Raw genomic sequence first — 26,460 nt, 5'->3', positions numbered from 1 at the left:
GTGCAAGACTTATCCAGGATAAATTTCATTATCCACTAAGCAGGCACCTAGTACACACTCCTTCTGCAATGGCTCCTGTGCACCAACTCCTCCTATTTCTAATACTGACTTTTCCTAATCTCTTTCACCCTGAACCACTTAACCCATCACCACCATGTCACTCATTTTTTTTATTTCACCACCTCACCTTCCCTTTTGTCCTCTTCCCTCTTAGCCCTAAAGCTTCCCTCTCATTCAGTCAACCCCCTCTACCAATATGCGTCTCAACCACAGTGTAGCTCCCTCCCCCCCATGCCATTCCTATATTCATCTGTATTCTCTAATTCCTTCTCTTGCTTTCTGCTGGGGACATCAATCCCAATTCTCCCAATCAGCCCTCACCCTACTCATGCAGGTTACACCACAATGTAACCAATCTTATTTCTGTTCCTCTCCTCTGCCTTTCTCATGCATTCTATGGAATGCCCACTCTGTCTCCAACAAGCTTATCTTCATCCATGACCTCTTTATCTCTTGAATTCTCCACCTCCTGGATCTGTCCTGGACTGCTTCAGCTGCTGCCCTGTGTCATAGAGGCTACCTTTTCTCACATGCACCTCGCCCAGTTGGTCGTGGACGTAGTGTTGGGCTGTTACTCTCGCCATCTTGTAGATACCAACCCCTTCTTCCACCTCAATCTCACTGCTCTCCATCCTTTGAAGTCCACTCCATCCATCTATTCGCTCCTCTACCAGTAGCAGTCATTTACTGAACCCCTGACAAGTCCCTCTCTTCCTTCCTCCCTGACTTTGTCTCCTGGCTTTTCTTTCTCAAACCGTCATTATCTTCCCTCATCCTTTGTGACTCATCCATGCTGATGACCCCTCTGACTCCTACACTTTCGGGTTTCTCACTCTTTAACATCCTCATACAATCTCCAGCTGTGCTCCACCACCCCTACGCACCACTGCCTTGAACATGTCTTCTCCTCCAACTGCTCTACATCTCATCTCTTCCCCTCTATGATCATCATCTGTTAACGTTCACAACTCATCATCCTTCCCCCCCAGATCCAGCCAGTCACTACCTACACGTTTAGGAACTTTCAGTCTATTGACCCTGACACCCTCTCCACCATTATCCACCTCCACCTCCCTTCACATAAGAACATAAGAATTGCCATACTGGAACAGACCGAAGGTCCATCAAGCCTAGTATCCTGTTTCCAAAAGTGGCCAACCCAGATCCCAAATATTTAGCTAGATCCAAAGTAGTAAAACAGATTTTATGTTGCTTATCCTAGGAATAAGTAGTGGATTTCCCTAGGCCATCTCAATAATGGTCTATGGACTAATCTATTAGGAAATTATCCAAATCTTTTTTTAAATTATCTGTTGAATATCCTTTGCTTAAATCCCGCACACATGATGACTTCATACACTTCAAATTCCTGCTGACATCCTTCCAGTTGGCCCTCTCACTTACCAAACAAGAATACGACACCCATTTAATTAATTCTCTTAGCTCTGACCCTCACTATGTCTTTGCCAAATTCAACTCTCTACTCAAAGTGCCCTCACCTCCCCTTCACTTCCCTGCAGATGATGGCAAAGTTCTATGACAAGGTTCACAAGATTCACCTTGAGTTCTTAACCAGATTACCTCCCTTCCAGCTGTCCATTCTGCCAACCTTCCTTCAATCCCTACCACCTTTTCTGAAATCACTGAAGAGGAAACTGCACATCTTTTCTCCTCCTCCAAACCCACTACCTGCTCCTTTGATCTGCTATCTCTCCCACTGTCATCCCTCCTATCTCACATCCTCAACCTATCACTCTCCACTGCAACTGTTCCCAATGTCTTCAAACATGCCATAGTTATACCTCTCCTTAAAAAAACCCTTACTTGACCCCTACATCCCTCTCCAACTATCGCCCCATTTCCATCCTCCCCTTCTTATTCAAGCTATTTGAATGTGCTGTTCACTGCTGGTGCTTGGACTACCTTCTCAAGCTATTCTTGACACACTTCAATCAGGTTTTCACCCACTCCATTCCACAGAAACTGCCTTTACCAAAGTATCTAATAACCTGTTTCTGGCCAGATCCAAAGGCCTCTACTCTGTCCTCATCCTTCTTGATTTATCTGGTGCTTTCTATACCGTTGATCACCAACTACTTCTCAATACGCTATCCTCACTGGGATGCCAGGGTTCTGGTCTCTCCTGGTTTTCTTCCTCTCCCATTATACTTTGTGTATGCAATGAGGGATCCACCGCCATTGATATCTCACTGTCAATCAGTGTACCTCAAGGTTCTGTCTTAGAATCTCTCCTTCATATATATCCACTCCCTCAATGCACTGATCTCCTAGTATCACCTCTATACTGATGATTCCCAGATCTACCTCTCCACACCAGATAATCTCTACAGAAATCCAGGCCTAAGTCTCAGCCTACCTGTCTGACTTTGCCACCTGGATGTCTGACCGCCATCTAAAACTAAATATGGCTAAGACAGAGCTCCTGCCTAAAACCTCCTCCTCTGTTTCTGTGGCCAACACTCTGCTAGAGAATGACATGGTGACAAAATTCATCACTGTTCCCGTCCCTGTGGGAAACAATCCCGTGTCATTTAGTGTCTACATCAACTTCAGTCCTTCACCAGCATTCTTCAATGCAAGGCTTGAGGGTCAGTGGTAGTCCATTCATACTCTGATTCTTCCCTTAAATAATGACATGGAGATGGTTCCATGCAGTTATCCGTGGGGACAGGAACAGTGACACTTTTTGTCACCTTGCCATCCTCTATACTCTTCCTCCTCCCTGTCTTCATCAGCTCGCAACCCAGGGTCATCTTTGACTCTTCTCTGCTCAGATTCAACAAACTGCTAAAGCCTATTGTTTCTTCCTTTATAATAATACCAAAATCTGACCTCTCCTTTCCGAGTACACTACAAAAACCCTTATCCACACTCTCATCACCTCTCACTTAAATTACTGCAACTTGCTTCTCTTAGGTCTTCCATTCAACCAACTCTCTTCCCTTCAATCCATTCAAAATTCTGCTGCATGACTTATATTCTGCCAGAGCAGAGAAACCTGTCACTGCATGATGGGACTGCCTGTAGCCACAAAAGGAACCATGATTCAACACACACACCCTCTGGGCACATGGTCTACTGTCTGGTAATGACTTAGGATGATTATCTGCCACACAGGCCATGAGATTATGCTATGTCAAACAGCATTTGCAGGGAACCTGTTCAAAATAGGCTTAGACACAGAATCTCCCACCCATTGTCTGATCCAGGGCATTCTTTGAACAGAGATAGAATAAGCAGACACCTTGCTCATGACCCTAAAAACGTCATAGGGAGAGAGTGCCTGCTATATAGTCCACTCCCAATGGTAACACCTGGGGGTATGCACTCTCTGCAGTTGGATTTTGGCAGAGAATCTTATGGCAGGTACACACCAGGAAGGAAGCTGCAGCTGCTGTTTTTAGACCCAGAGCTAAAGCCTCAAACTGTTGAGGGCCAAATTCACCCTACAATCCTGTGCATTCTTTAAATATCACGTTTCCCTTGCTAGGGAGTGAAGTATGTTTAGTTTCTTGCGCTACCAGTGAATCCACCTTAGGTGGGGTAGAAAGCTGCTAGAAATTAGAAACCACTGGGTATAATTTTGTCATAGCCTTGGCAACCCTCAGAGGGCCCTCTGGTGCCTCCTAGTGCTCCATCAGCATCATGGTTATCTCAGGATGTGATGGAAAAATGTAGGCTGGGTCTTAGAGCTGCTCATAAGTGAAATTTGAGCTGTGGAAGCTCCAAATTTAATTCCCACAAAGATACTGTAATGACCTCCATCAAGTCCACCAGTTTGAAAAGTCTGCACACCATTGGGTCTGCTCCCTGATCCAGGGCTGCCACAGATTCTTGGCTGGTGTCACCCACCATCCTCGAAATCTGAGGATTTGCTCTGAGTGAGTAAAGGCATGGACCCTGACCCCCAGTCCTTTTGTGACTGGACCTCTTGAGAACTGCAAAGGTAAATCCCCCCCCCTTCCCACTCAACCATCGGCATAACTCCAGACGGTGTGTATGACCCCTTATATTTCCTGCTGAACAAGAACGTACGCCGGTAGGGCTGGTCTCAGTTAGGGCGCTGGTCTTTGACCAGAGGGCCTCCATGTGAGCGGACTGCTGGGCACGATGGACCACTGGTCTGACCCAGCAGTGGCAATTCTTATGTTCTTATGTTTTACTTTAAAAAGGTAGAAGCATTTAAAAAAACAACAACAGGGTCCAGAGAAGAGCGACTAAGATGGTTAAGGGGCTGGAGGAGCTGCCGTACAGCAAAAGATTAGAGAAACTGGGCCTCTTCTCTCTTGAACAGAGGAGATTGAGAGGGGACATGATCGAAACATTCAAGGTACTGAAGGGGATAGACTTAGTAGATAAGGACAGGTTGTTCACCCTCTCCAAGGTAGGGAGAATGAGAGGGCACTTTCTAAAGTTAAAAGGGGATAGATTCCATATAAACATAAGGAAGTTCTTCTTCACCCAGAGAGTGGTGGAAAACTGGAACGCTCTTCCGGAGGCTGTTATAGGGGAAAACACCCTCCAGGGACTCAAGACAAAGTTAGACAAGTTTCTGTTGAACAAGATCGGGCGCTGGTAGGGCTAGTCTCAGTTAGGGTGCTGGTCTTAGACCAGAGGGCCGCCGCGTGAGCGGACTGCTGGGCATGATGGACCACTGGTCTGACTCGGCAGTGGCAATTCTTATGTTCTTAACAACAATGTAAACCTTACTCTCATTAGGAGGTTTTTTTTTTTATTTTTTTAAATGGGGCGCTAAATGACTGTTAAAATACCTATTGCTAGTTATGGTATTTCTAACATTCAGATATTTATACTAACACATTAAAAGACTATTGCAGCCATAGTGCAGCAAGCCAAATTCATAGAGGCAGTCTGTTTCTTCAGTTTTGCCAATGCAGAGATGCTCTTCAGTCTCCAGCTTTGCTTTTCCTTTCAGAAACAGAGGGGTTTTTTTCCTCTCTCACTGAGATCACATTATGGAAATTGCAAACAATTTAGATCTTATTTTGAATTGACTGCTTTTAGATTACTGGTTCAATTGTTACTATTGAGTCTTCTTGATTATTGTAATATTATCTATCTGACAGTCACCAAGAAAGAATTAGCAAGACTTACAATAACACAGAATACAGCGGTCAAAATGATTTATGGTCTGAAGAAATTTGATCATGTTACACCCTTTTATTGCGAATTGCATTGGTTGCCAATGGAGGCCCGGGTATTGTTTAAACAAGGTTGTTTCTGTTACAAGGCTGTTTATGGTACAGCTCCTTCTTACTTAGTGAATAGATTTTCTTTAGCATCATACAGACATAGTAGAAGAACTCATCCTTTGTTTAATTTTCCATCTGTCCAGGGTTCCAGGAGTAAGAAATTTCTGAATCATACTTTGGCATCTCAGGCAGCTCTTCATAACATCAAATTCCGAATATTGATGCTTACTACCCATTCCTATGGCCATTTTAGAAAACAATTGAAGACCTATCTTTTTTTCTAAATATTTGACTGTTTAGTGAATTATTTTATTTCATGTAACATGTTTACTTTTATAATTTTTTGTAAACTGCGTTGAACTTCTGGTTACGCAGTCAATAAGCACTATCTGTCTCATGCATATTCATCATGGATATCCTGAAGACCTTGCCAGCAGGATTTGCTAAAAGGACTGGATTAGATAACTTCTTTAAATCCTGCTAAATTGCAGGTGCTTCACTTATTTTCAAACCATAAATTTCATACTGGAAAGAGTTCATTTTACCAATATATCATATAAGTTCATATCACCCTTCAAAATCTATGACTAGCAGTATCACTGTACAATACTCCCTACCAGCTAATTCAGGAAATAACATGGATAGTAGATATTCAACCAAACTGCTGAAGGAATGTAAAGGCTTCAAAGAGAAATGTACTACTGACAAGTAAGAAGAAAATCTGCAGACAAATGTAGTATAAAAAAGTTATTTTTTAAATATCTTGATAGGAAACACAAGACATCATGAATTTCAACCTGGCATAAGAAGACAGACTTCTCATTAAGTAACAGATACAATAATACTTAAAATAATATATACCAAGAGCATTATCGTAAAACAAATTTTCTACTAGGCACTGAATTAGCACAAGTTTTGAACGTATTGTGCCAATCATCAGTACTTCAGTCCAAAATCTGGGAGATGTTTACAAGGTGCAAAATGTGGGGATCTATTCACAGTTTGAAAAAGAAGCCATCTTTCTTGGCTCAAAATTAATTAGCTCTGCAAAGGCTGCTTGCAAATGTAGTGTCTAGCAGTCTGAGGCATTTGTAAAGCTTGTAGCATTAGCTTTATTGTCCTGTGGTACATTGTCCTGTGGTACAAGACCCATTGCCTGAAGTGCTACAGTAGCTGTTGTGGCTCTGGCAAGTTTCTTGTTTGGGCTCGCAAGGCTTGGCTGATATTCATTTCCATTCACCATCACCTAGACCAGAAAACAAAGATCTTAATAACCAGTCTTGATGGAACTTTTTTTTATTCTGCATTCTAAGATGTCTAATGGTAAAGGGAGGAGAGCTGCTAAAACACTACTTAGACTTTTAGACAGAGAAATATTACATTACATTAGAGATTTCTATTCCGCCATTACCTTGCGGTTCAAGGCGGAATGCAAAAGAGTTAAAGAATGTGGGTTACAAAGGAAGATCTCTGGTCATTTCTAGTGAAGGTAAAGAGTAGATTAGGTAGTATCGGGGTGACAGGAAGGAGATGGGAAGAAGGAAGGTAATGTTGGTGTTAAGACTTTTTCAGGGATTTCTTGAAGAGTATAGTCTATTTCTTTTCTGAACATCTTGTAGTCTGGGGTTGTTATCAGTAGACTGGAGATTTGGTTATCTAGTTTTGCTGCTTGAGTGGCTAGGAGGCCATCATATAGTTTTTTTCTGTTTAACTTCTTTGATTGGAGGGTGTGTGAATGGGGTGTGAGTTTTTCTATGCCTGGTTGATACCTACTGTAACTATAAATTACCTTGAGCTTGTTTCTGGAAATGGAAGTAACCAATTTTAAATCCAAAGCCACTACTTGTCAATATTGTGCTACATATATCAGCTTCTGCAGTAGCTAGCTGTTTCTTTGCATAACAGATTTTAATGTTTACTGTATCCTGGAATGTGAAACTGCCTGGAACTGGACTGCATTTGCTCACATGACCATATGGCCGCAGTAGCCATCATTAGGTTTAGAACCACAGTCAATAGATTATGCAGCCTCAAGTTATTAGCAGGGCAATGCTATAGAATAGAACCTAAAGATATGTGCCATGTATGTGTGTCAGAGACACCCTTGACATTTAGGTGCCTATTTGCATTAGGCACTATTCTATAAGTCGCCACCTTCTAGAACAGTGTTTCTCAACCTGCAGTACGCGGGCTGCCTACTGGGGGTATGTAGGCTGGCCGCTGCCTGGGATCTCCCTGCCTGACCCCCTGCTGAAGCCACCGCCACCGCCGATTCCCCTGCCCCACCCCTACCATCCGACATGCTCCATTCCCACCCCCACCACCACAGCAGCAACACAGACGGGCAAGGCACATGCAGCAAATGCACGCAGCCAACACACAAGCCTTCTCCCCCCCCCCCCCGATGTTAATTCTGACATTGCAAAGCAGGATCCGGGCCAATCAATCGCTGCCTGACTAGCCCGGAACCTTCTCTCCAACAAAAGAATTAACATCGGGGGGGGGGGGGGGAGAAGGCTTGTGTGCTGGCCATGTGCAGTTGCTGCACACGCCTGGCCCATCCCTGTTGCTGCTGCGGCGATGGGGGGTGGGAATGGAGTGTGGCGAATGGCAAGGAGGAATTGTCAGCTTCAGCAGGGGCAGGCAGGGAGAGGAAGAAAAAGTTGGAGGGAATGGAGTGTGTCGGGTGGCAGGATCGGCTTCGGGAGTGGGGCGGGAAGGCAGGGAAAAATCGGTGGCGGTGGCTTCCGGAGGGGGAGGCAGGCAGGGAAAGAGGAAGAAAAAGTTGGACTCATGAAGGGACAAAGAGAAATGGTTGGGGAATGAAATGAGGTCTGGAGGAGAGGAAGCATGCAATAGGCAGAAAGAAAGAAATATTGGATGCACAGTCAGAAGGAAGTGCAACCAGAGACTCATGTAATCACCAGACAACAAAGGTAGGAAAAATGATTTTATTTTCAATTCAGTGATCAAAATATGTCCGTTTTGAGAATTTATATCTGCTGTCTATATTTTGCACTATATTTGTCTATTTTTCTATAGTTGTTACTGAGGTGACATTGCATATTTTAACAGTCATCTGCCTTGACCTCTTTGAAAAACCCCCCAAATATAAATAATAAATGATAATTAACATTTTCTCTGCATACAGTGTGCTTTGTGTTTTTTTTTTTAATTTTGTGGTTACCATTCTGTATTAATAAGATTATATTGTGTGTATATAAAAAATGGATGGAAGAAATTGCATTACAATTAGTACTATTATTATGGGGTGGAGTCAGTGGCGGTTCTTGGGTGGGAGTATTGAGAAGGGAGGAGAGAAAGAGAGCGCGAGAGTCCTGTACAGGTGACAGGTGAAGAGCCTCCCCTGAAATCCCCTAACACATTAGGCCAACAAACACAACTAAAGGCCTAAGATGGCTGAGAATGCTCTGATTAAACTGTCAAGCCTTTGCACAATCTATGCTTGCTGAAATCAGCAAGCCAAGCGAAAAATGAGCGAGTGAAACAAAACTTATTCTTTTACATGGCAACTGGTGTCACATCTGACACAGTAAAAAAGTTCAGACCCAAACATGGGCACATCAATGCCAACATAAGCTAGCATTCTATAGCAGAATCTTTGTTTCAAGATGCCATTATAGAACTGGCACTCTGGGGTTGATTCTATACGCGGCGCCTGCCGCATATCAATCATAGGTGCCACATATAGAATTGAGTATACCAGCACCTAGCATGGACCTTAAGCACCAAAAATATAGGCCAGGGTTTCACAGGCCTACATTTCCGGCACCTAGGGCACTTCATGAATCGCAGTCAGCATGGCCTAATGATGCGGAAGGCCGGCACTGCCCCTAACCATACCCACTGCTGGCCTTTGGCATTGCTAGGTGCAGGTAGGCACCACAGACCATGGTGCCGGTCAGGTAGGCCGCATAGCAGGACCTTTTTTTTTTTTTTTGAATGAGTTTTTAATTGTGCAACTGATTATTGTGCCACATAAACCCAATAGCGGATGTAGGGCAGCTACTGCTGCCTAACTTAAAGCACCACATTGAGAATCTGGCCCTATGTGCATGGCATTAAGACACCTAAATTAAGGCACCCATTTACAGAATTGCCCATATGGCTTTTCTTTGTTTATTGGGGGGGAAATGTTAATAAATTATGTCCTTAGACTGTTAAACTTTTTTCACCACCAGTTACTACTTCTGTTAAAACCATGAAAATAAATCTGCAGTGGCATAGTAAAGGGGGTGCAGCCAACTCCAGACATGGTCTTCCTAAGGGCGCGGCGCCCTCTTCCCCTCCCTCCTCTCCTTGCTGTGTGTCTCTTGTCTTCTCCCATACCATTTTTGTTACCCCAGCGTGAGGTTGCTGTCCGTATTAGCGCTCTCTCTGATGTCACTGCCGGGACCTGCGTCTAGGAAGTGATGTCAAAGGGCTAACCGATGTGGGCATGCTGCTCACGCCGGAGAAGTTAAAAAGGGAAGGGGGAGCTTTTTTTATTTTTTACACCAAAGACTTTTCTTGTAGCAAAAGAGGAGGGAAGGGGGTTACCTTATATTTTTATCCGCCTTGAACTGCAAGGTAATGGTGGAATAGAAATCCCTAATGTAATGTAATGTAATTTAGCTCTTTTAAACTCAAACTAAAGAAAACTTTGCTTGCTATAAAATGAATCTAGGTTTTCATGCTCTACATTCTCTCCCTCCCCCTTGATTTCAAAAGTCTGAATACCATAGATTTCCCTCTTTGTTGAATTTACACTGGAGCATCACTTCTAAATTAAGAATACCTTGTTTCTTCTGGGTATTATGTTTTTTTTTTTTGGGGGGGGGGGTTTGTATATTGTTATTAAATCTTGTTTTAGACTGTAAGCCGCCCTGAAGGTTCTCCCTAGGGCATGATAGAAAATTTTAAATAAACTTAGAAACTAGCACTTCTAAAATACAAGGTACGAGTAGGCTCCTGCCCAGTTAAACCATGCTAAGTGGGCTGGCAGGGATATTCAGTGGCACATAACCAGGCAAGATTAGTTATATTGGCCTTGCCAAAACTGAGCAGTGGAGAGATAGAGCCAGAAGTTATGTGGGTGCTTGCAGTATTCAGAGCTGCTACCATATAACTAAATGACCAAACAGGACTGCACAAAAAGTTGTCCTAACTTTGGTTGCTTAGCTTTACAAACGTTGGCCAGCACTCACATAACTATTGATTTAGAAATACTTAGTTCAGTCTTCCATTGCACCTATCAGAGCAGTTTACATAATAAAAAATATAATACAGGTGACAGGCATGCCAATCTGCCTCATGCATATTCATGCATAAAGTATTTCCAATCTCTCTCCTAATAGCCTAAAGCAGTGTATCGCAAACTGCCGTGGCAAGAATCCGGGTGTACCATGAAACACTGGCGAGGAGGAGAGGTGCTGGTGTCGGCTGCCTGCCTACAAGATGTGCCTCATGGCAAGAGGCACGTCCTGGAGGCAGTTCACCAGCACCCATGCCTCTTCTCCTCGCTGGCGTCACTCCTCTTCTCCTTGCCTCTCCTGCTCCAGCACCCCCCTCCCACTGGCAGCTAGGGCCCCATCTGGAGATCCTTCACGCATGTGCAGACGTCAACGTGATGATATAATGCATGCACGTGATGTCATCACGTCAACATCCACACATTTCTGGGTGCCCTTCAGCCATGACTCGGAGTTTATTGTGCTGCCGAGTAAAAAAAGTTTCCAGGACACTAGTCTAAAGAAAAATGTTATTGAGATATCTAGTCCTCGTGTTAAAGGTAGTTGTACTCTAGCAATTAAAGATCTGAGGCAACAGTTTAAATACTTTTCTTCCAATGACTCTCTTTAACGTGTAGCAGGTCATATTATCCCACTTTGCATCTGCTCTATACCATTCTTTTTCACATTTTTTTTAACTTCAACTGAAAAGAATGGCATCATCTTCATTTTTAAAGCCATCCTTCAAGCTCAAAGCTATTATGTATATCCAGGTGACTCCTTCAAAATGGATCCTGTTTATTACATAGTAACATAGTAGATGATGGCAGATAAAGACCCGAATGGTCCATCCAGTCTGCCCAACCTGATTCAATTTAAATTTTTTTTTTATTTTTTTTTATTTTTTTAATTACAGAAACTAAATTCAAAACTAAACTAAATTCAAAACAATTTTATTGTGAAGGTGATACAGTTCTGTACAGGTGAGGGAGACAATTTTAAAACAATGTTTTTATCAAAAATGAGATCAGTTTTTACCTTGAAAAGGAAATGTCTACGATGATCTGGACCATTGTCATGCACCAAAACAAACTCTGGTGGGGACCATTTTCTTTTATTACAGATCTCCATCAGCGCAGAAATTGGGTGTTTACCTTCATTAAGACCAAAACATTCAACATCTTAATTCACTGCCTCATCAATCAACTATAGCTACATGTACTGTTCCTAAAAGGAGCTTACCTGATAGGTCTTTCATTACAGTCAAATTGCCAGATTTCTTTTGGGTTTTTTCACCTTCTGCAACCAAGCCTGTAGAGTATATGAAGAATGTTTGCACTTTAGCTCTTCAAACATCCTGCTTTACATTGAAGTGTACATTTTTTTCTTCTGTATACCATACCATATAATTTCTTATATCCTACAATTTTCAACAAAGAATCATTGCGGCTTACAATAAGATTGGGATCAGTTACTACATTAGCAATTAGATTCTAGAGAGCGGTTTGGATAGAGATCAGTCTAAAAGTAATATACTGAAGAAACAAAGATAAGAGTGGTTTAAGATGACATGTACCTGATAGGCTATTAGAGTGAAAAAAAAATCCTTTAAAGAATGGAAAAAGGATCCAAATGAAGAAAATAGGAAGAGACACAAGCACTGGCAAGTTAGATGCAAAACATTGGTAAAGAAAGCTAAAAAAGAATATGAAGAGAAACTTGCTAAAAAGGCAAAAACTCATAACAATTTTTATAGGTACATCAAAAGCAGAAAACCTATGAAGGAATCTGTGGGACAGTTGGATGATCAAGGAGCAAAAGGGGTGCTCAGAGAGGATAAAGGCCATAGCGGAAAGTCTGAATTAATTCTTTGCTTCAGTCTTTACGGAAGAAGATGTAAGAGATCTACCTGAACCAGAAATGGTTTTCAAGGGTGATGATGCAGATGAACTGAAAGAAATCTCGGTGAATCTGAAAGATGTACTAAGCCAAATCGACGCGTTAAAAAGTGATAAATCACCTGGACTAGATGGTATACATCCCAGGGTACTAAAAGAACTCAAACATGAAATTGCTGTCCTGCTCTTAGTGATCTGTAACCTGTCGCTAAATCGTCTGTAATATCTGAAGATTTGAGAGTGGCCAATGTTATGCCAATTTTTAAAAATGGTTCCAAGGGAGATCCAGGAAATTACAGACCGGTAAGCCTGACTTCAGTGCCAGGCAAAATAGTGAAAACACAGAGGAGGAGGAGCTTAAACAAGATGGCCATCTGAAAGCGTTTGGCGGAATGCGCTCGAGCCCTTTTTGCTTATCCATGGTGAAGCGCAAGTCAAAGACCTGGGTTTATCCTTCTGAACCTGGGCAGCAAACACAATCTGGCCCGATGGACGCGTTCATCGAGCGTGGGCCAGAGGAGATCCGGACGGAAAGTCCTTGACGCGAGGTGGGGGCATATCGGAGAGCCACAGCACCTCTTTCAAGGAGACCAGTCTCTCACTGGAGGAGCGTAATACGCCATCGCAGCCCCCCACCCCCGACGAGTGCAGCAGGATGTGGGAGTGAGGGTAGCATAGCAGTAACCTCCCAGAGCTGCGAAGAAGACCAAGAAGAAGAACTAGCAATTAGGAGACTGTCAGTGGCTCCCTTCATACAACCGACGCCGAGAGGTAAACTGTCTTTGGCAGGGGAACAGCAAGTCCCGGCACCGACTAATGCTCAACCAGGAACTGTGAAACTAAATTAGCTAAAATTTACCTATACTGTGGCACCCTTGGTAAAGCCCACAGTAATTGATTTAAATTCTATATGGGAAGCCATTGCCACATTGCAACTTTCCCTTGCAACCCAGTTTCAAACTTTTTCCACTCATTGTTCTGCTATTTTAAGTGAGACATTAACTTTGCAAAAAAAGGTGGACAAATTAGAAGAAAAATCAACTGAACAAGAGAAAAAATAGGAAATTCTTGGAGCACAAAATCAGCTCCTAATGAAAGAAAATGGTAATATTAATTTCAAGATGGAAATTTTGGAAAATATCACAAGGAGACAAAATTTAATGTTGATTAATTTTCCTAAATTAATAACTATTTCGCCAAAGGAGATGTTTAAACGATATCTTCAGAGATTCTGAAAATCCCACAGAATTCATTTCCGCCTATTTCTAAAATAAATTATATTTCCTTGGGAAAGAAGAAAACTCTGGAAGATCACCAGGAACAAGAATTAAACCTACTGGACTTGACAAACTTAATAGAAAAATCAGATCCAGAATAGATTACTATAGCTACATTATTTGTCCAACTAGCTTTAGATTCAGATAGAGATTGGTTATTGAAGCTGTTTTTTAAATATAAAGATATTTTGATTCTGAATCAAAAAATAAGAATGTACCCTGATGTATCTAAATTAACCCAAAAAAGAAGGAAACAATTTTTGCTTATGAGACCTCAGGTTCTGAAACTGGGAGCTACTTTTGTATTGAGGTTCCCTTGCAAATGTTTGATTAATTTCAAGGGTGCCAGATATACATTTTATGATTCTTCATAGTTGACAAGATTTATTCTAGAAAATGAGGTGAGGTCTGCAAGTACTCCTGTCAATGCTCAGGAATGAACGCTCAAGAAATTTAGTTTAGGTCCATTTCAGGCTACCATTATTTTCCTTAATAAATGAGGGAATAAAATAGTCTTCGATCTTTTTGGAACTTCTCCTTTATCTTATTGTGGACTAACAAACAGTTAAACTTTTGTTCAATTTACCCCTTTATTGTATTTCCTTTTTATTGATATTAGTTGGGTACTGTTGATTTCATATGATTATTATTGTCATAAAAAATTGAAATTTAATAAAGAAAGAAAGAAAAAAAAATTGTGAAATCACTTATAAAAAATAAAATTGTGGAACATGTAGACATACATGATTTAATGAGACGGAGTCAGCATGGGTTCAGCCGAGGTAGATCTTGCCTCACCAATTTGACTTCTTTGAAGGTGTGAATAAAGGGGAGATATGATAGAGACGTTTAAATACCTACATAATGTAAATGCACATGAGCCGAGTCTCATTTGAAAGGAAGCTCTGGAATGAGAGGGCATAAGATGAAGTTAAAAGGTGATAGGCTACGGAGTAATCTAAGGAAATACTTTTTTTTACAGGAAGGGTGGTAGAAGTGTGGAACAGTCCCCTGGAAGAGGTGGTGGAGACAGACTGTGTCTAAATTCAAGAGGGCCTGGGATAGGCACATAGGAGCTCTCGAAAAGAGAAAGAGATAATGGTTACAGCAGCTGGGAGGACTAGATGGGCCATTTGGCCTTTATCTGCCATCATGTTTCTATGTTAAAGGTGAGCTGGTTGATGTAGTGTATCTAGATTTTCAGAAAGTTCCTCATAAAAGGTTCCTGAGTAAATTAAAGTGTCTTGGGATCGGTGAGAGGATCCTGAGTAAATTAAAGAGTCATGGGATAGGTGGCAAAGTTCAGTTGTGGATTAGGAATTGGTTATCGGATAGAAAACAGAGGGTAGAGTGTTTTTCTCAATGGAAGAGAGTAAACAGTGGAGTCCCGCAGGGATCTGTACTGGGACCGGTGCTATTTTATTTATTTATAAATTATCTGGAAATTGGAACGACAAGTGAGGTGATTAAATTTGCAGATGAACTAAACTGTTCAAAGTTGTTAAAATGCATACAGATTGTGAAAAATTGCAGGCAGACCTTAGGAAATTGGAAGACTGGGCATCCAAATGGCAGATGAAATTTAATGTGGACAAATGCAAAGTGATGCACATTGGGAAGAATAACCCAAATCACAGTTACCGAATGCTAGGGTCTACCTTGGGGGTTAGCGCCCAAGAAAAGGATCTGGGTGTCATTGTAGGCAATACAATGAAACCTTCCGCCCAATGTGCGGTGGCAGTCAAAAAAGTAAACAAGAGGCTAGGAATTATTAAAAAGGGATGGTTAACAAGACTAAGAATGTTATAATGCCTCTGTATCACTTCATGATGCGACCTCACCTTGAGTATTGCGTTCAGTTCTGGTTTCCTTATCTTAAGAAAGATATAGCGGCACTAAAAAAGGTTCAAAGAAGAGCGACCAAGATGATAAAGGGGATGGAACTCCTTGTATGATGAAAGACTAAAAAGGTTAGGGCTCTTCAGCTTGGAAAAGAGATGGTTGAGGAGAGATATGATTGAAGTCTACAAAATCCTGAGTGGAGTAGAACGGGTCAAGTGGATCGATTTTTCACTGTCAAAAATTACAAAGATTAGGGGACACTCAATGAAGTAACAGGGAAATATTTTTAAAACCAATAGGAGGAAATATTTTTTCATTCAGAGAATAGTTAAGCTCTGGAACGCATTGCCAGAGGTTGTGATAAGAGTGGATAGTTTAGCTGATTTTAAGAAGGGTTTGGACAATTTCCTGGAGGAAAAGTCCATAGTCTTATTGAGAAAGACATGGGGCAAGCCACTGCTTGCCCTAGATCGGTAGCATGGAATGTTGCTACTTTTTGGGTTTTGGCTAGGTACTAGTGACCTGGATTGGCCACTGTGAGAACAGGCTTCTGGGCTTGATGGACCATTGGTCTGATCCAGTAAGGCTATTCTTATGTTATTATTCTGGGTCATACCAAAGCATCCTGTCTCCATTAGTGGCTGATCTGGGTTACAAGTACCTGACCGGATCCTTAGAGGCAGATCAGATTTTTATTCATATACAGAGATGAGCAACAGCTTTCATAGAAGCGAACTCTCTGGGTGTCAGAAGGTGTTGAGCGCCCACACTATTGAGAAAGCTACTTCACTGGGTCTGAGGAGGAATAATCTGTATTATATTTGGTATCCTCAATCATTTTGTAATGCTGATGCCTATGATGGCTTTCTAAGGCCTACATAGCTAATATGGTTTATGGAATTTTCCTCTAAGAACGTTTCTCAATTTTGACATCCTGAGTATGGGTTCAGCCTTGTCTCTCAATTATTTAATATTTTTATGAGTACATAGGATTCTGTGACTTTGGATAAGTTTTTCTATTCTTACATAGAAGACATTTTTAAGTTACCGATAATACTTACTTGTAGCATATGTTCTTCGAGGACAGTAGGCAAATATTCTCACATATGGGTGATGTCATCCACGGAACCCAGTATGGACATTGGCAAGTGCAGTTGAAGGCAACACAAAGCACAGAAGACCCATTTCAGAATTTTGAGTTCAAACCAGGTTAAGTTTACAGTGAACTGGCAAGACTCAAGGTGAACAAAGCCATGGGACCAGACAATTTGCACCCAAGAGTGCTCAGAAAATTGAGCGATGTCCTGGCAAAACCGTTGGCTGAGCTATTCAATCTCTCCCTAAATAAGGGGAAAGTTCCCCTGGACTGGAAATTAGCTAATGTCGTTCCTCTGCATAAAAAGGGTTGCAGGGCAGAGGCTGTGAATTATAGAGCGGTGAGTCTCACATCAATTGTGTGCAAACTCATGGAAACACTAATTAAAAGCAAATTGGACACGATCTTGAATGAAGGGAATCTTCGGGATCCCAGTCAGTATGGATTCACCAAGGGTAGGTCCTGCCAATCCAATCTCATCAGCTTCTTTGACTGGGTAACAAGAAAGTTGGACTTGGGAGAGTCTTTGGACGTCGTGTACCTGGACTTCAATAAAGCTTTTGACAGTGTCCCACACCGCAGGCTGCTAAGCAAGATGGAGTCGGATGACACGCGCGACCTCGGGAGACCCTTGACACAGCGCCTGTTTGGTGCGAAACATGTTGGGTTAAACTCCCTGGCGTTGGCTGAGTACAGCTATGCACACAAGCTAAGTACATTTATTATTTAAGTTTAAGAAGTTTTAAAAATACACACATATGGAAAAAAGGAAAAAAGAAGAAAAAATATTAAATAGCAGATTAAAAATGGTTATGAGCGGCCAATGATGAAGTGCCACATAATTCTCTCCGCAGTCATGAGATAGCACAGCGGTGGAGTGGTGGGGCTGAGGCGTACTCATATTCTATTGAAGTACTTGAAATACACCATTGTTATATGAATTCAATAGATGTAGAGCAGAAATGAGCTACTGAGGCAGCCATAGCTCTCACACTGTGGGTTGTTACACAGCCTTGAAGCATTAGCCCAACCTTAGTATATGTGAAGGAGACAGAGTCTGCCAGCCAAGTGGGATGGTTCTTTTAGAAAGAGGAACCCCTAGACTGTTAGGATCAAAAGCCACAAAGAGCTTTGAGGACATCTTTGGGATTTAGTGAGATTTAGTCCAGTCTAGGTGGTATGCCAGAGCATGCCCGCTGTCCAAGGTATGAAGCACTGCTTCTTCAGGATGAGAATGTGGTTTTAGAGACAAAAAAAACAAACAGGTAAAACTATGGATTGGTTAAGGTGGAATTCCAAGACAATTTTAGGGAGGAATTAGGAATGTGTCCAGAGGACTAACCTGTCATGATAGAATCTTGGGTAGGAATGATCTGAAACAAGAGCTTGAAATTCACTTCTAGAGTGTGCAGATGTGAAAGTGATAAGAAAAACAACCTTCCAAATGGGAAGTTTCAAAGAACAAGATGTAAGCTGTTCAAAGGGAGACTTCATAAGAACAGAAAGAACCACATTAAGATTCCAAACAACAGATGGAGATTTTGATAGATGGTTTTGTGTGAAATAGGCCTTTCATGAATCAGACTATCACGGGATGAACAAATAAAGGCTTCTTATCTAGAAGTGAGTGGAACGCACTGATAGTGCTAAGATGAATGGTAAGTTGGTCTTTACACCACATTTTGATAGAAGTAGAAGGCAGTCTATTTATGATGGAAGTGGGTAGGTAATAGGTTCTAGAGAAAGCAATGCACACCAGGAAGAGAATTGTGTCCACTTAAAGTAATAACAGCACTGAGTGGAAGGTTCCTAGACGCTTCTACGACATCAGATACTGCGGCCGAAAGGCAGTAAGAGTTAACTTGTTCAGAAAAAGAAATCACATTGTTAGTGCTAACGAGTGGGGGTTCAGGTGAAGGAGAGACCCCTCATTCTGAGTTTGTAGTGTTGGAAATGGTTGGATTTTCTATAGTTTCTTGGCTGAGAGCTCTAGGAGTGGAAATCAAACTTGGCATGGCTGGAGAGGAGCTATTAGAATCATAGTGCTCCGATCCTGGTGAAGTTTGAGTAGAGTTTTCTCTATGAGAGGGATTGAAAGAAAGGTGTACAGGAAATTGTTTACCCAATGAAGCAGAAAAGTGCCCAAAGCGATGTAATTGGGAACAAAGAGTATGGAACAGAATTGTTGAAGTTTGTTGTTCTTAGGGGAAGCAAAGAGATCTATGTCCTGTATTCCCCATCGAGAGAAGATTGCATATAAGGCGGATGTATTGAGAGACAATTCATGAGGCTGAAGAAGTCTGCTCAATCTGTCTGCAAGAACATTCTGCTTCCCCGCTAAATAAACCGCCCTGAGAAATATTCCACAAGCAGTAATCCAAGTCTAAATTTTGACTGCTTCCATACAGAGGGGATGAGATCCCGATCCTCCTTGTTTGTTCAGATAGAACTTGGACCATTGAGTTGATAGAATCCAATGTGGGATTCTGAAGTGAAGACATGCAAATGGGGTCATGAGAACCGCTGATGCCATTGACTGAGAAGGCATAACCTCTAGCATGAGGAAGTGCATTTGAATGTGAAGATTGTTTGACACAGGTGAATGAGATTGCTGACCCTCTGTCTGGATAGAAACGCTTGATCCTGAATGGTGTCCAAATAATGCTCCTATGAACTCTAAGATTTCAGATTAATTTAGATGTGATTTTTTTGTAGAGGAAGGTAAAACCTAGAAGCTCAAGACAAACTGTTCAGTTTATGGCAATCTGAGCTATTTGTGATGATATCTTGATCAACCAGTCGTCTAAATAGGGAAATACGAGAAACCCTCATATGTGAAGAGTTGCCACTACTACCCTATGAAGTGTCTTTGTGAAGACACGAGAAGCAGAGGCCAGACTAAACAAGACTAACAACTGGTGTGGTAGTTGTGGTTTATCAAAACCAGGGGCCAGACTGCAGGTTTTTTTAAATGGAATTCAACCTCTTTGGAGCTACTGGTATACAAAGGGGGGGGGGGGAGATACTCAGTTTTTGAGCAAAGTCTCGTTCATAAGGTTGTGTAGAGGAACTTTTAGGCAGTGTTTGGGCAATTCCTTATAGCTGAGTGCCTCTCTGTATTCTGCAGAGGGCTCTGTTTCAGACTCCATTGTAATTGGAAGATCCTGCCCCATTTGTCTAATAAATGTGATAAAGCATAGGCTGGCAGGTGGTAGAATCTGATCAGGCAGTGAAGTTGAATCTGAAAGACTACCATCTGAGAATTCATCATTGTAGTCAGACCTGCTAGAAACAGAAAGAGAAGTCAAAATCACAGTCCTCCTCATAATACCCCACAGACCTGAAACGGTGGTGGGAACGAGGGGAGTGTCTGGCAGGACGTCTGGTCATGCTATGATGTCCAGGAGTAGAACTGCGACCTCAAGGGGAGCGTTGACATGAATGCTGTGAAGGCTCTCTGGAGAAGTGTTGAAAAATCAGAAGATACACTCCAGCCCCCAAATGATGATGTGGTTATAGATGCAGGTGACAGGCGAGTGTTATCATCGCCTTCATTAAGTGTACATAACGCACATGCAGGAGTCAGAGAGCAGCGGTCTCTGGTATCTCGCTTACTTTGCTCGGCTCCAGTCGAGACTAAGGACATGTTATCAGGAGTTATCACAGTGTGCGACTGTAGTAGCCCAGCTAGTTCATCCACAGCAGCATATTCAGATGATCTTGAAGAGCAGAGGCCTGTACGGTAGTCGGTACACATGGCACCTGTTGATGGAAGTAGAGTGCCTGAGCGGTTGACAGCACAGAAATGCGCTTGCTGCTGTAGAGATAGCACTTGTGCGGTAGGTGGCACAGAATGCGCCTGTGCAGAGACCAGTTATTGCTTCTTCGACGGAGGAGATGCTTTTGTCGCAGCAGCATTGGAAGGGGAACAGTGCTTTACGCAGATCCCCTGATGGTGGCAACACCGAGGAGGCTGAATTAGAACTAGATGTTGAAGTCGATGGCGCTGGAGTAGGACTATGAAGAGGAGCCTCTGTGCTGGAGTTGGCCACCTTCGACGTCAAAACTGATCCGAAAGTGTAAAAATTATCGGGAGGAAAATGACCCCAAGAGAAAAGCTGCTGACATGAGGTTCCTCAGAGAGGAGGAGGAGCCTAGTAGGTCGAGGTCTAAAAGCATTCCTTTTAGTTATACTGGCAAATTAAAAAAAAAGAAAAATAGAAAATAAATTTAATGCGGGAAGGCACAAAACATAATACACGCAGAAAATAAACACGTACAATATAAGTATTTAAAAACACATGATAAAACCAAAAGATGGCTTTTTTGCTCAGCGGAAAACAAATAACTGATGGTCCCGCAAACAGGCAAGAAGGCACTTTCGCATGCGCGGTATGGACAGTCTTTTGATTTTTAAAATGACAATTCACTTTGGATGGTCCATGCCAGGTTCTGTGGATGAGGTCACCCACATTTGAGAATATGCTGCCTGCTTGTCCTGGGATAACCCATTTAATAAATACACATAAGCCTCCCACTTATAAAAGCAGACTCCAAAATGGCTTAAAGAAATATGATCAATACTCACCTTTTCTATCTCTTTTAAAATCAATCAGTATGGGCTCCACATTCCCTTCATTGTTACGGCCCAGGCCCTCTCCTTCTCTCCAGCCCATTTTTCTCATTAGCTGGGCTCCCATTCCTCCAGTTACAGGAGCTGCTTTCAGAAACTGATCCTGTGGAGAAGAGAGAAGGGGGGAAATTCCATTCCTTACATTAGGACAGTGTGGAATTTACAAATAAGCAAAAGGCAACTCCTTATCCTGACTCAGTCACAGTATTAATTTATTCAAATAAGATTTATAAGAGATTCTGCATGTTACAGCCATAAAATAATCTAAAATCTTTTAGTGTTTTACACTAACACAAATCTGAACAGTACCTATCTGGAATATAGACAGAGTGAAATATTGCAATATAACTGGTCATATTTAAATTCAGGAAAGTTTGAAATGTGTAAAAATTCTTTTTGGCTCCAGCTTAAGCTGGGCAGTCGAAGGATTTTTACTCTTCTGATTTTGGTATGTCTACAAATCATAGATAACTTAAGTAGCTTGTAAAGCAATCAAACATTTATTTCAAACAAAAGCATGCATCTCAAACTCTATAGAGCCATGTAGCAAATTTATCAAATAAAAATGCAACAATTTTGATGTTAACAAAAAAAAAAAAAAGAAAGAAAAACTCCTTAAAATGTTTACATACCTAGGCCTCTGTGGCTGCAGTGTTGGCTGGCACTGACCGTGGCAAGGAGGCAGCTACAAGGATTTGACCCTGCAACAAGTTTCCATATAGAGGGGTGAAAGTTCACAGGCTACTCTGTGAACTATCACCTCTTCTACCCACACCTGCTGACCCAAGTGGTGTTAAGTGAGGTTTGTCACAGCTTAGCAACAAACTGCATCCTAAAAAAATTAACTTTGTTGCACAATGCCACAAATTTTCAGTAACACACAGGTAGTAAATTACAGCATTACACAGCACAATGCCTAACATTAATGCCATATCATCATACTACTGTTGTATATTTGAAGTACTGAATGATGTCCGAGATAGGGACAATTTCCTTCTTTATTTATATTCATCCTTACATTTTAGGGTTCTAAACAAAGATAAATCCCAATTCCCAGGTTCCAGGGATTCAATGTGTGTGTGGGTTTAAAAAAAACCAAAACCAACAAAAAACATAGCACATACAATTAGCAGAAATTCTTAAAATAAATATATTGAGCTGGGTTAGCAGCACAGCCTTCACAATTTATATGGTCAATGTAACCTGAAGGTGCACCAATGTGCACCAGGTAGATAAAGGCAACTTTAGTTTTCCTGTTCATAGGTTTTTCATTGGTATGCCATGCACTTTGTATATAACACAGAATCATTAATCAGTTCTAAATACCAGCATCCTTTACCTATCCACCTAAAACAGCTTTTACTTACTTCCAGTTTCCTCCTCCTCTCTCTCTCTTTTCCAGGCACCTCTCATAAGAAAAGGGCAAGCATGCAGAGAAAAGTACAAACCCAGCCAAAGTCCCCCAGGCCTCCGATGCCTCTTTTGTACCTGCTTTGTAATGATAGAATTTTTTTAAACATCAAGATGTGTTTCATTATCTCCAACATGTAGTCAGTTCACAAACGACAGACCAATTCCTTGGGCCTTCCGCTTTCCCCTTAGCAAGTCTTGAGAAAAGATAAAAATGTTGTATTAAGTACCATCACAAGGTCAATTTTACATCTTGCTATTTTCTCTATAAGAATGAAACATTTTCTGTGCATTGTGTCTTTCCCTACTTTCTAGCAAAAAATTTTTTTTTTGGTTTGTTTAAGCATGCAGTGAACATGGCACACCATATACAATAAACAGTGGTGCTTCTCTGCCAACAGCTGTCTGGTTAGACTGCAATTCATGTATTAATGATGAGAGAGGGGCAGTTTCCTATTCAAATTTTGAAATGGAGCTGGAGGAATTTTCCAAGAGAGCAGGGTACATTTCACATTTAATTCTGACATATTGCAAATAATTAAAAAATAATCAAGTAGTTTATATAAAGCAATAAATCTATCGTTCCAGCTTGAAAAGGAAAAATTCACAAAAGGAGACCTAGGTTTAAAGTGAAAACAGGACAAGGAAGATGAAACCAGTTCACTCTAAGATACGTATTGAAGGGAGGACGATAAGAAGAGAGACTCTCGACAAAGCCGTCATTGATTAGTGGCACATGAAAAAGGCAGCTGAATAAGTTGAAATAACTATCTCCAAGTGAAAGGCCCAGGCAAAGTAGTGTGTTTTCAAGAGACAAACCGAAATTCCTTTCTATTTCTATATGCAAATATGTTAAGAGAGAAGATACACAGGACTACCTGTTTTTTTGTTTTTAAAATAGAGGAGGGTGGATTAAAGAGATGAGATCGGAAGATTAGGTTCTTACCTCAATAATCTTCTTTGTGCTAGATGTGTCTAGGACTCCCGTCTATAAATGATGTCCCAGTTGATTGCAGAAGGATGAAATATACATTCTTCAGCTCTGCCTCCTCCAGTGGCTATAGTATCCCCCTTCAGTTTGTACCAAAGCAATTGATCATCATTATAACATAAGAAATAAGAAGTAGGGGTACAGGGAACATTCCCAACAACACATTTCTGTTAGGAACATAAGAATTGTCGCTGCTGGCTCAGACCAGTGGTCTATCATGCCCAGCAGTCCGCTCACGCGGTGGTCCTCTGGTCAAAGACCAGCGCCCTAACTGAGACTAGTCCTACCAGCGCACGTTCTTGTTCAGTAGGAACTTGTCTAACTTTGTCTTGAATCCCTGGAGGGTGTTTTCCCCTATGACAGACTCCGGAAGAGCGTTCCAATTTTCTACCACTCTCTGGGTGAAAAAGAACTTCCTTATGTTTGTACGGAATCTATCCCCTTTCAACTTTAGACAGTGCCCTCTCGTTTTCTCTACCTTGGAGAGGGTGAACAACCTGTCCTTATCTATTAAGTCTATCCCCTTCAGTACCTTGAATGTTTCGATCATGTCCCCTCTCAATCTCCTCTGTTCGAGGGAGAAGAGGCCCAGTTTCTCTAATCTTTCGCTGTACGGCAACTCCTCCAACCCCTTAACCATCTTAGTTGTTCTTCTCTGGACCCTTTCGAGTAGTACCGTGTCCTTCTTCATGTATGGTGACCAGTGCTGTATGCAGTACTCTAGGTGAGGGCACACCATGGCCCGGTACAGCGGCATGATAACCTTCTCCGGTCTGTTCGTGATCCCCTTCTTTATCATTCCTAGCATTCTGTTTGCCCTTTTTGCCGCCGCCACCACACATTGCGTGGACGGCTGTATCGACTTGTCGATCAGAACTCCCAAGTCCCTTTCCTGGGAGGTCTCTCCAAGTACCGCCCTGGATATCCTGTATTCATGCATAAGATTTTTGTTACCGACATGCATCACTTTGCACTTATCCACTGCTCTGTAACGTAACTCCAGGTGGAACAAACCTTCCACCTGTCCAAGTGCAACCAGCACTAACACTTATTGAGCTCTAAAAGACTCATTATACTTTTTTTTCGTTTCATTCAGTATTTTACTCTTCATATCAGATTGGCAGGAGAAGATCTCCATCTGTGGACACACTCTGTTTGAGGCAATAAGTAAGTGAATTCCAACTGACAGGGCGGGGTTTCAGGACTCCTAGGCACATCTACCAAAAAGAAGATTATTGAGGTAAGAGCCTAATCTTCTGTTCTAGGTGCAATGTGTTTAGGAGTCCTGATTATAGATGATGTACCAAAGCAGTCTTCTGAGATTAGGGTGAGACAGATAAGCTTGCCCTTAAAACCGAGAACCCCAAAGCAGAATCCTCTCATGCTGCCACATCCACTCTGTAGAACTTTGTAAAAGTATGGAGAGTGGACCATGTGACTGTTCTATAAATTTCTTCAAGAGGAATTGCCATTGTATCCACCTAAGACATTGCCACACTCCTGGTAGAGTGTGCTCTGAAGGAAATTAGCCGCTGTTTTCCATAGCCAATGTACACTGATTAAATCGCCATACAAATCCATCTGGAAGTGGTTGCCTTAGATGCTTGCTTGCCCAGCCTAGCAGCATTGGTTAAGACAAAACAAATTATCCGAAAGATTAAATTCATTGGTTACTTCAAGGTACTAGAGAAGAACTCTCCGTACATCCAATAGTTGCAAAACTTTGTCCCTCTTTTTGGAATCCATGGTCTGAAAAGCGGGCAGCTGGACTTCCTGATTGACATGGAATGATGAAACCACCTTCGGTAGAAACGAAGGAACAGTGCGAACAGAAACACCAACCTCTGTAAATCTGAGGCATGGCTCTCTGCAAGACTGTGCTTGTATCGCCAACACTCTTCTCACAGAAATGGTAACTATGATAAAAACTGTCTTCACTGTTAGATTCAGCAATGATGCCTCCTGCAAAGGCTCAAAAAGTGCCTTGCTAAGCTCACTCAAAATGATGTTAAGCTTCCATGAGAGAAAAGGTCTTACCAGAGGCCTCATCCTGAGCACTCCCTTAAAAAATCTGACTATGTCCGGGTGTGAAGCTAAGGAACCCTTGTCCAACCAGCCTCTGAAACACATGAGACCTGCCACTTGCAATCTAAGGGATCCAACTGCCAGCCCCTTTTCAAAGCTGGTCTTCAGGAAAGCCAAAACCACTGTTGAGGGTTCCATCTGGGCTTTTGTGCACCGCTGATGAAACAACTTCCAGGCCTTAGCATAGATGGCAAGGGTGATAGGCTTTTTGGCTTTAAGGAGGGTAGCAATAACCATCTCCAAATAACCTTTTCACACTAGGGCTACATGCTCAAGAGCCATGCCATAAGACTAAAGCGTTCCGGACTCTATGGGAGCTGGATCCTGCAACAGAGATCTGCATGCAGCAGAAGCTTGAGACCTCTGTCTTTTTGCAGGTGCACTAGATCCCCATACCATGGTTACCTTGATCAATCCAGAGCCACCAGGATTACCTGTCCATGATGGTTCACTATCTGACGGATAACCCGGCCTATCAAGGGCCACAGGGGAAGCACATACAGCAGACTCTGAGCTGGTCACTGTTGAACCAGGGTGTCCAAACCATCGCTTCCTGACTCAAATCTTCTGCTGAAAAGAAAGTCTGTCTTTTTGTTGTCCACCAATGGCATGAGGTGGATCATTGGATGCCCCAGCGTCATACTATGCAGTTTAATTCCCCCTGATTCTAGGGTCTTCTGGCTGAGATAATTGGCCTAAACAT

At 42.0% G+C, this 26,460-nt stretch overlaps 1 protein-coding gene across 3 annotated transcripts in view; it reads right to left on the bottom strand.

Moving 5' to 3' along the window:
- Positions 1 to 6,026: 6,026 nt before the first annotated feature.
- Positions 6,027 to 26,460, bottom strand: part of SON (SON DNA and RNA binding protein) — a 168,944-nt gene continuing 148,510 nt past the window's right edge. Inside the window, exons 9-12 of one of the 3 annotated variants that reach the window (XM_033949767.1) lie at positions 21,227 to 21,374; positions 11,768 to 11,836; positions 11,564 to 11,679; positions 6,027 to 6,540 (exon numbers count right to left, since the gene is read on the bottom strand). In XM_033949767.1, the coding sequence (XP_033805658.1) occupies positions 6,367 to 6,540; positions 11,564 to 11,679; positions 11,768 to 11,836; positions 21,227 to 21,374 (507 nt within the window). In that variant the 3' untranslated portion in view covers positions 6,027 to 6,366. Of the gene's footprint in view, positions 6,541 to 11,563; positions 11,680 to 11,767; positions 11,837 to 21,226; positions 21,375 to 21,903; positions 22,879 to 26,460 lie in introns of those variants that run through there. The other 2 variants (XR_004539933.1, XR_004539932.1) reach the window with 2 other exon arrangements.

This window comes from Geotrypetes seraphini, chromosome 6, assembly GCF_902459505.1.
Source record: "Geotrypetes seraphini chromosome 6, aGeoSer1.1, whole genome shotgun sequence".
Lineage (NCBI taxonomy): Eukaryota > Metazoa > Chordata > Amphibia > Gymnophiona > Dermophiidae > Geotrypetes > Geotrypetes seraphini.
Note: the sequence above shows the minus strand (reverse complement) of the source record. Positions and strands in the feature narration are given on the sequence as shown.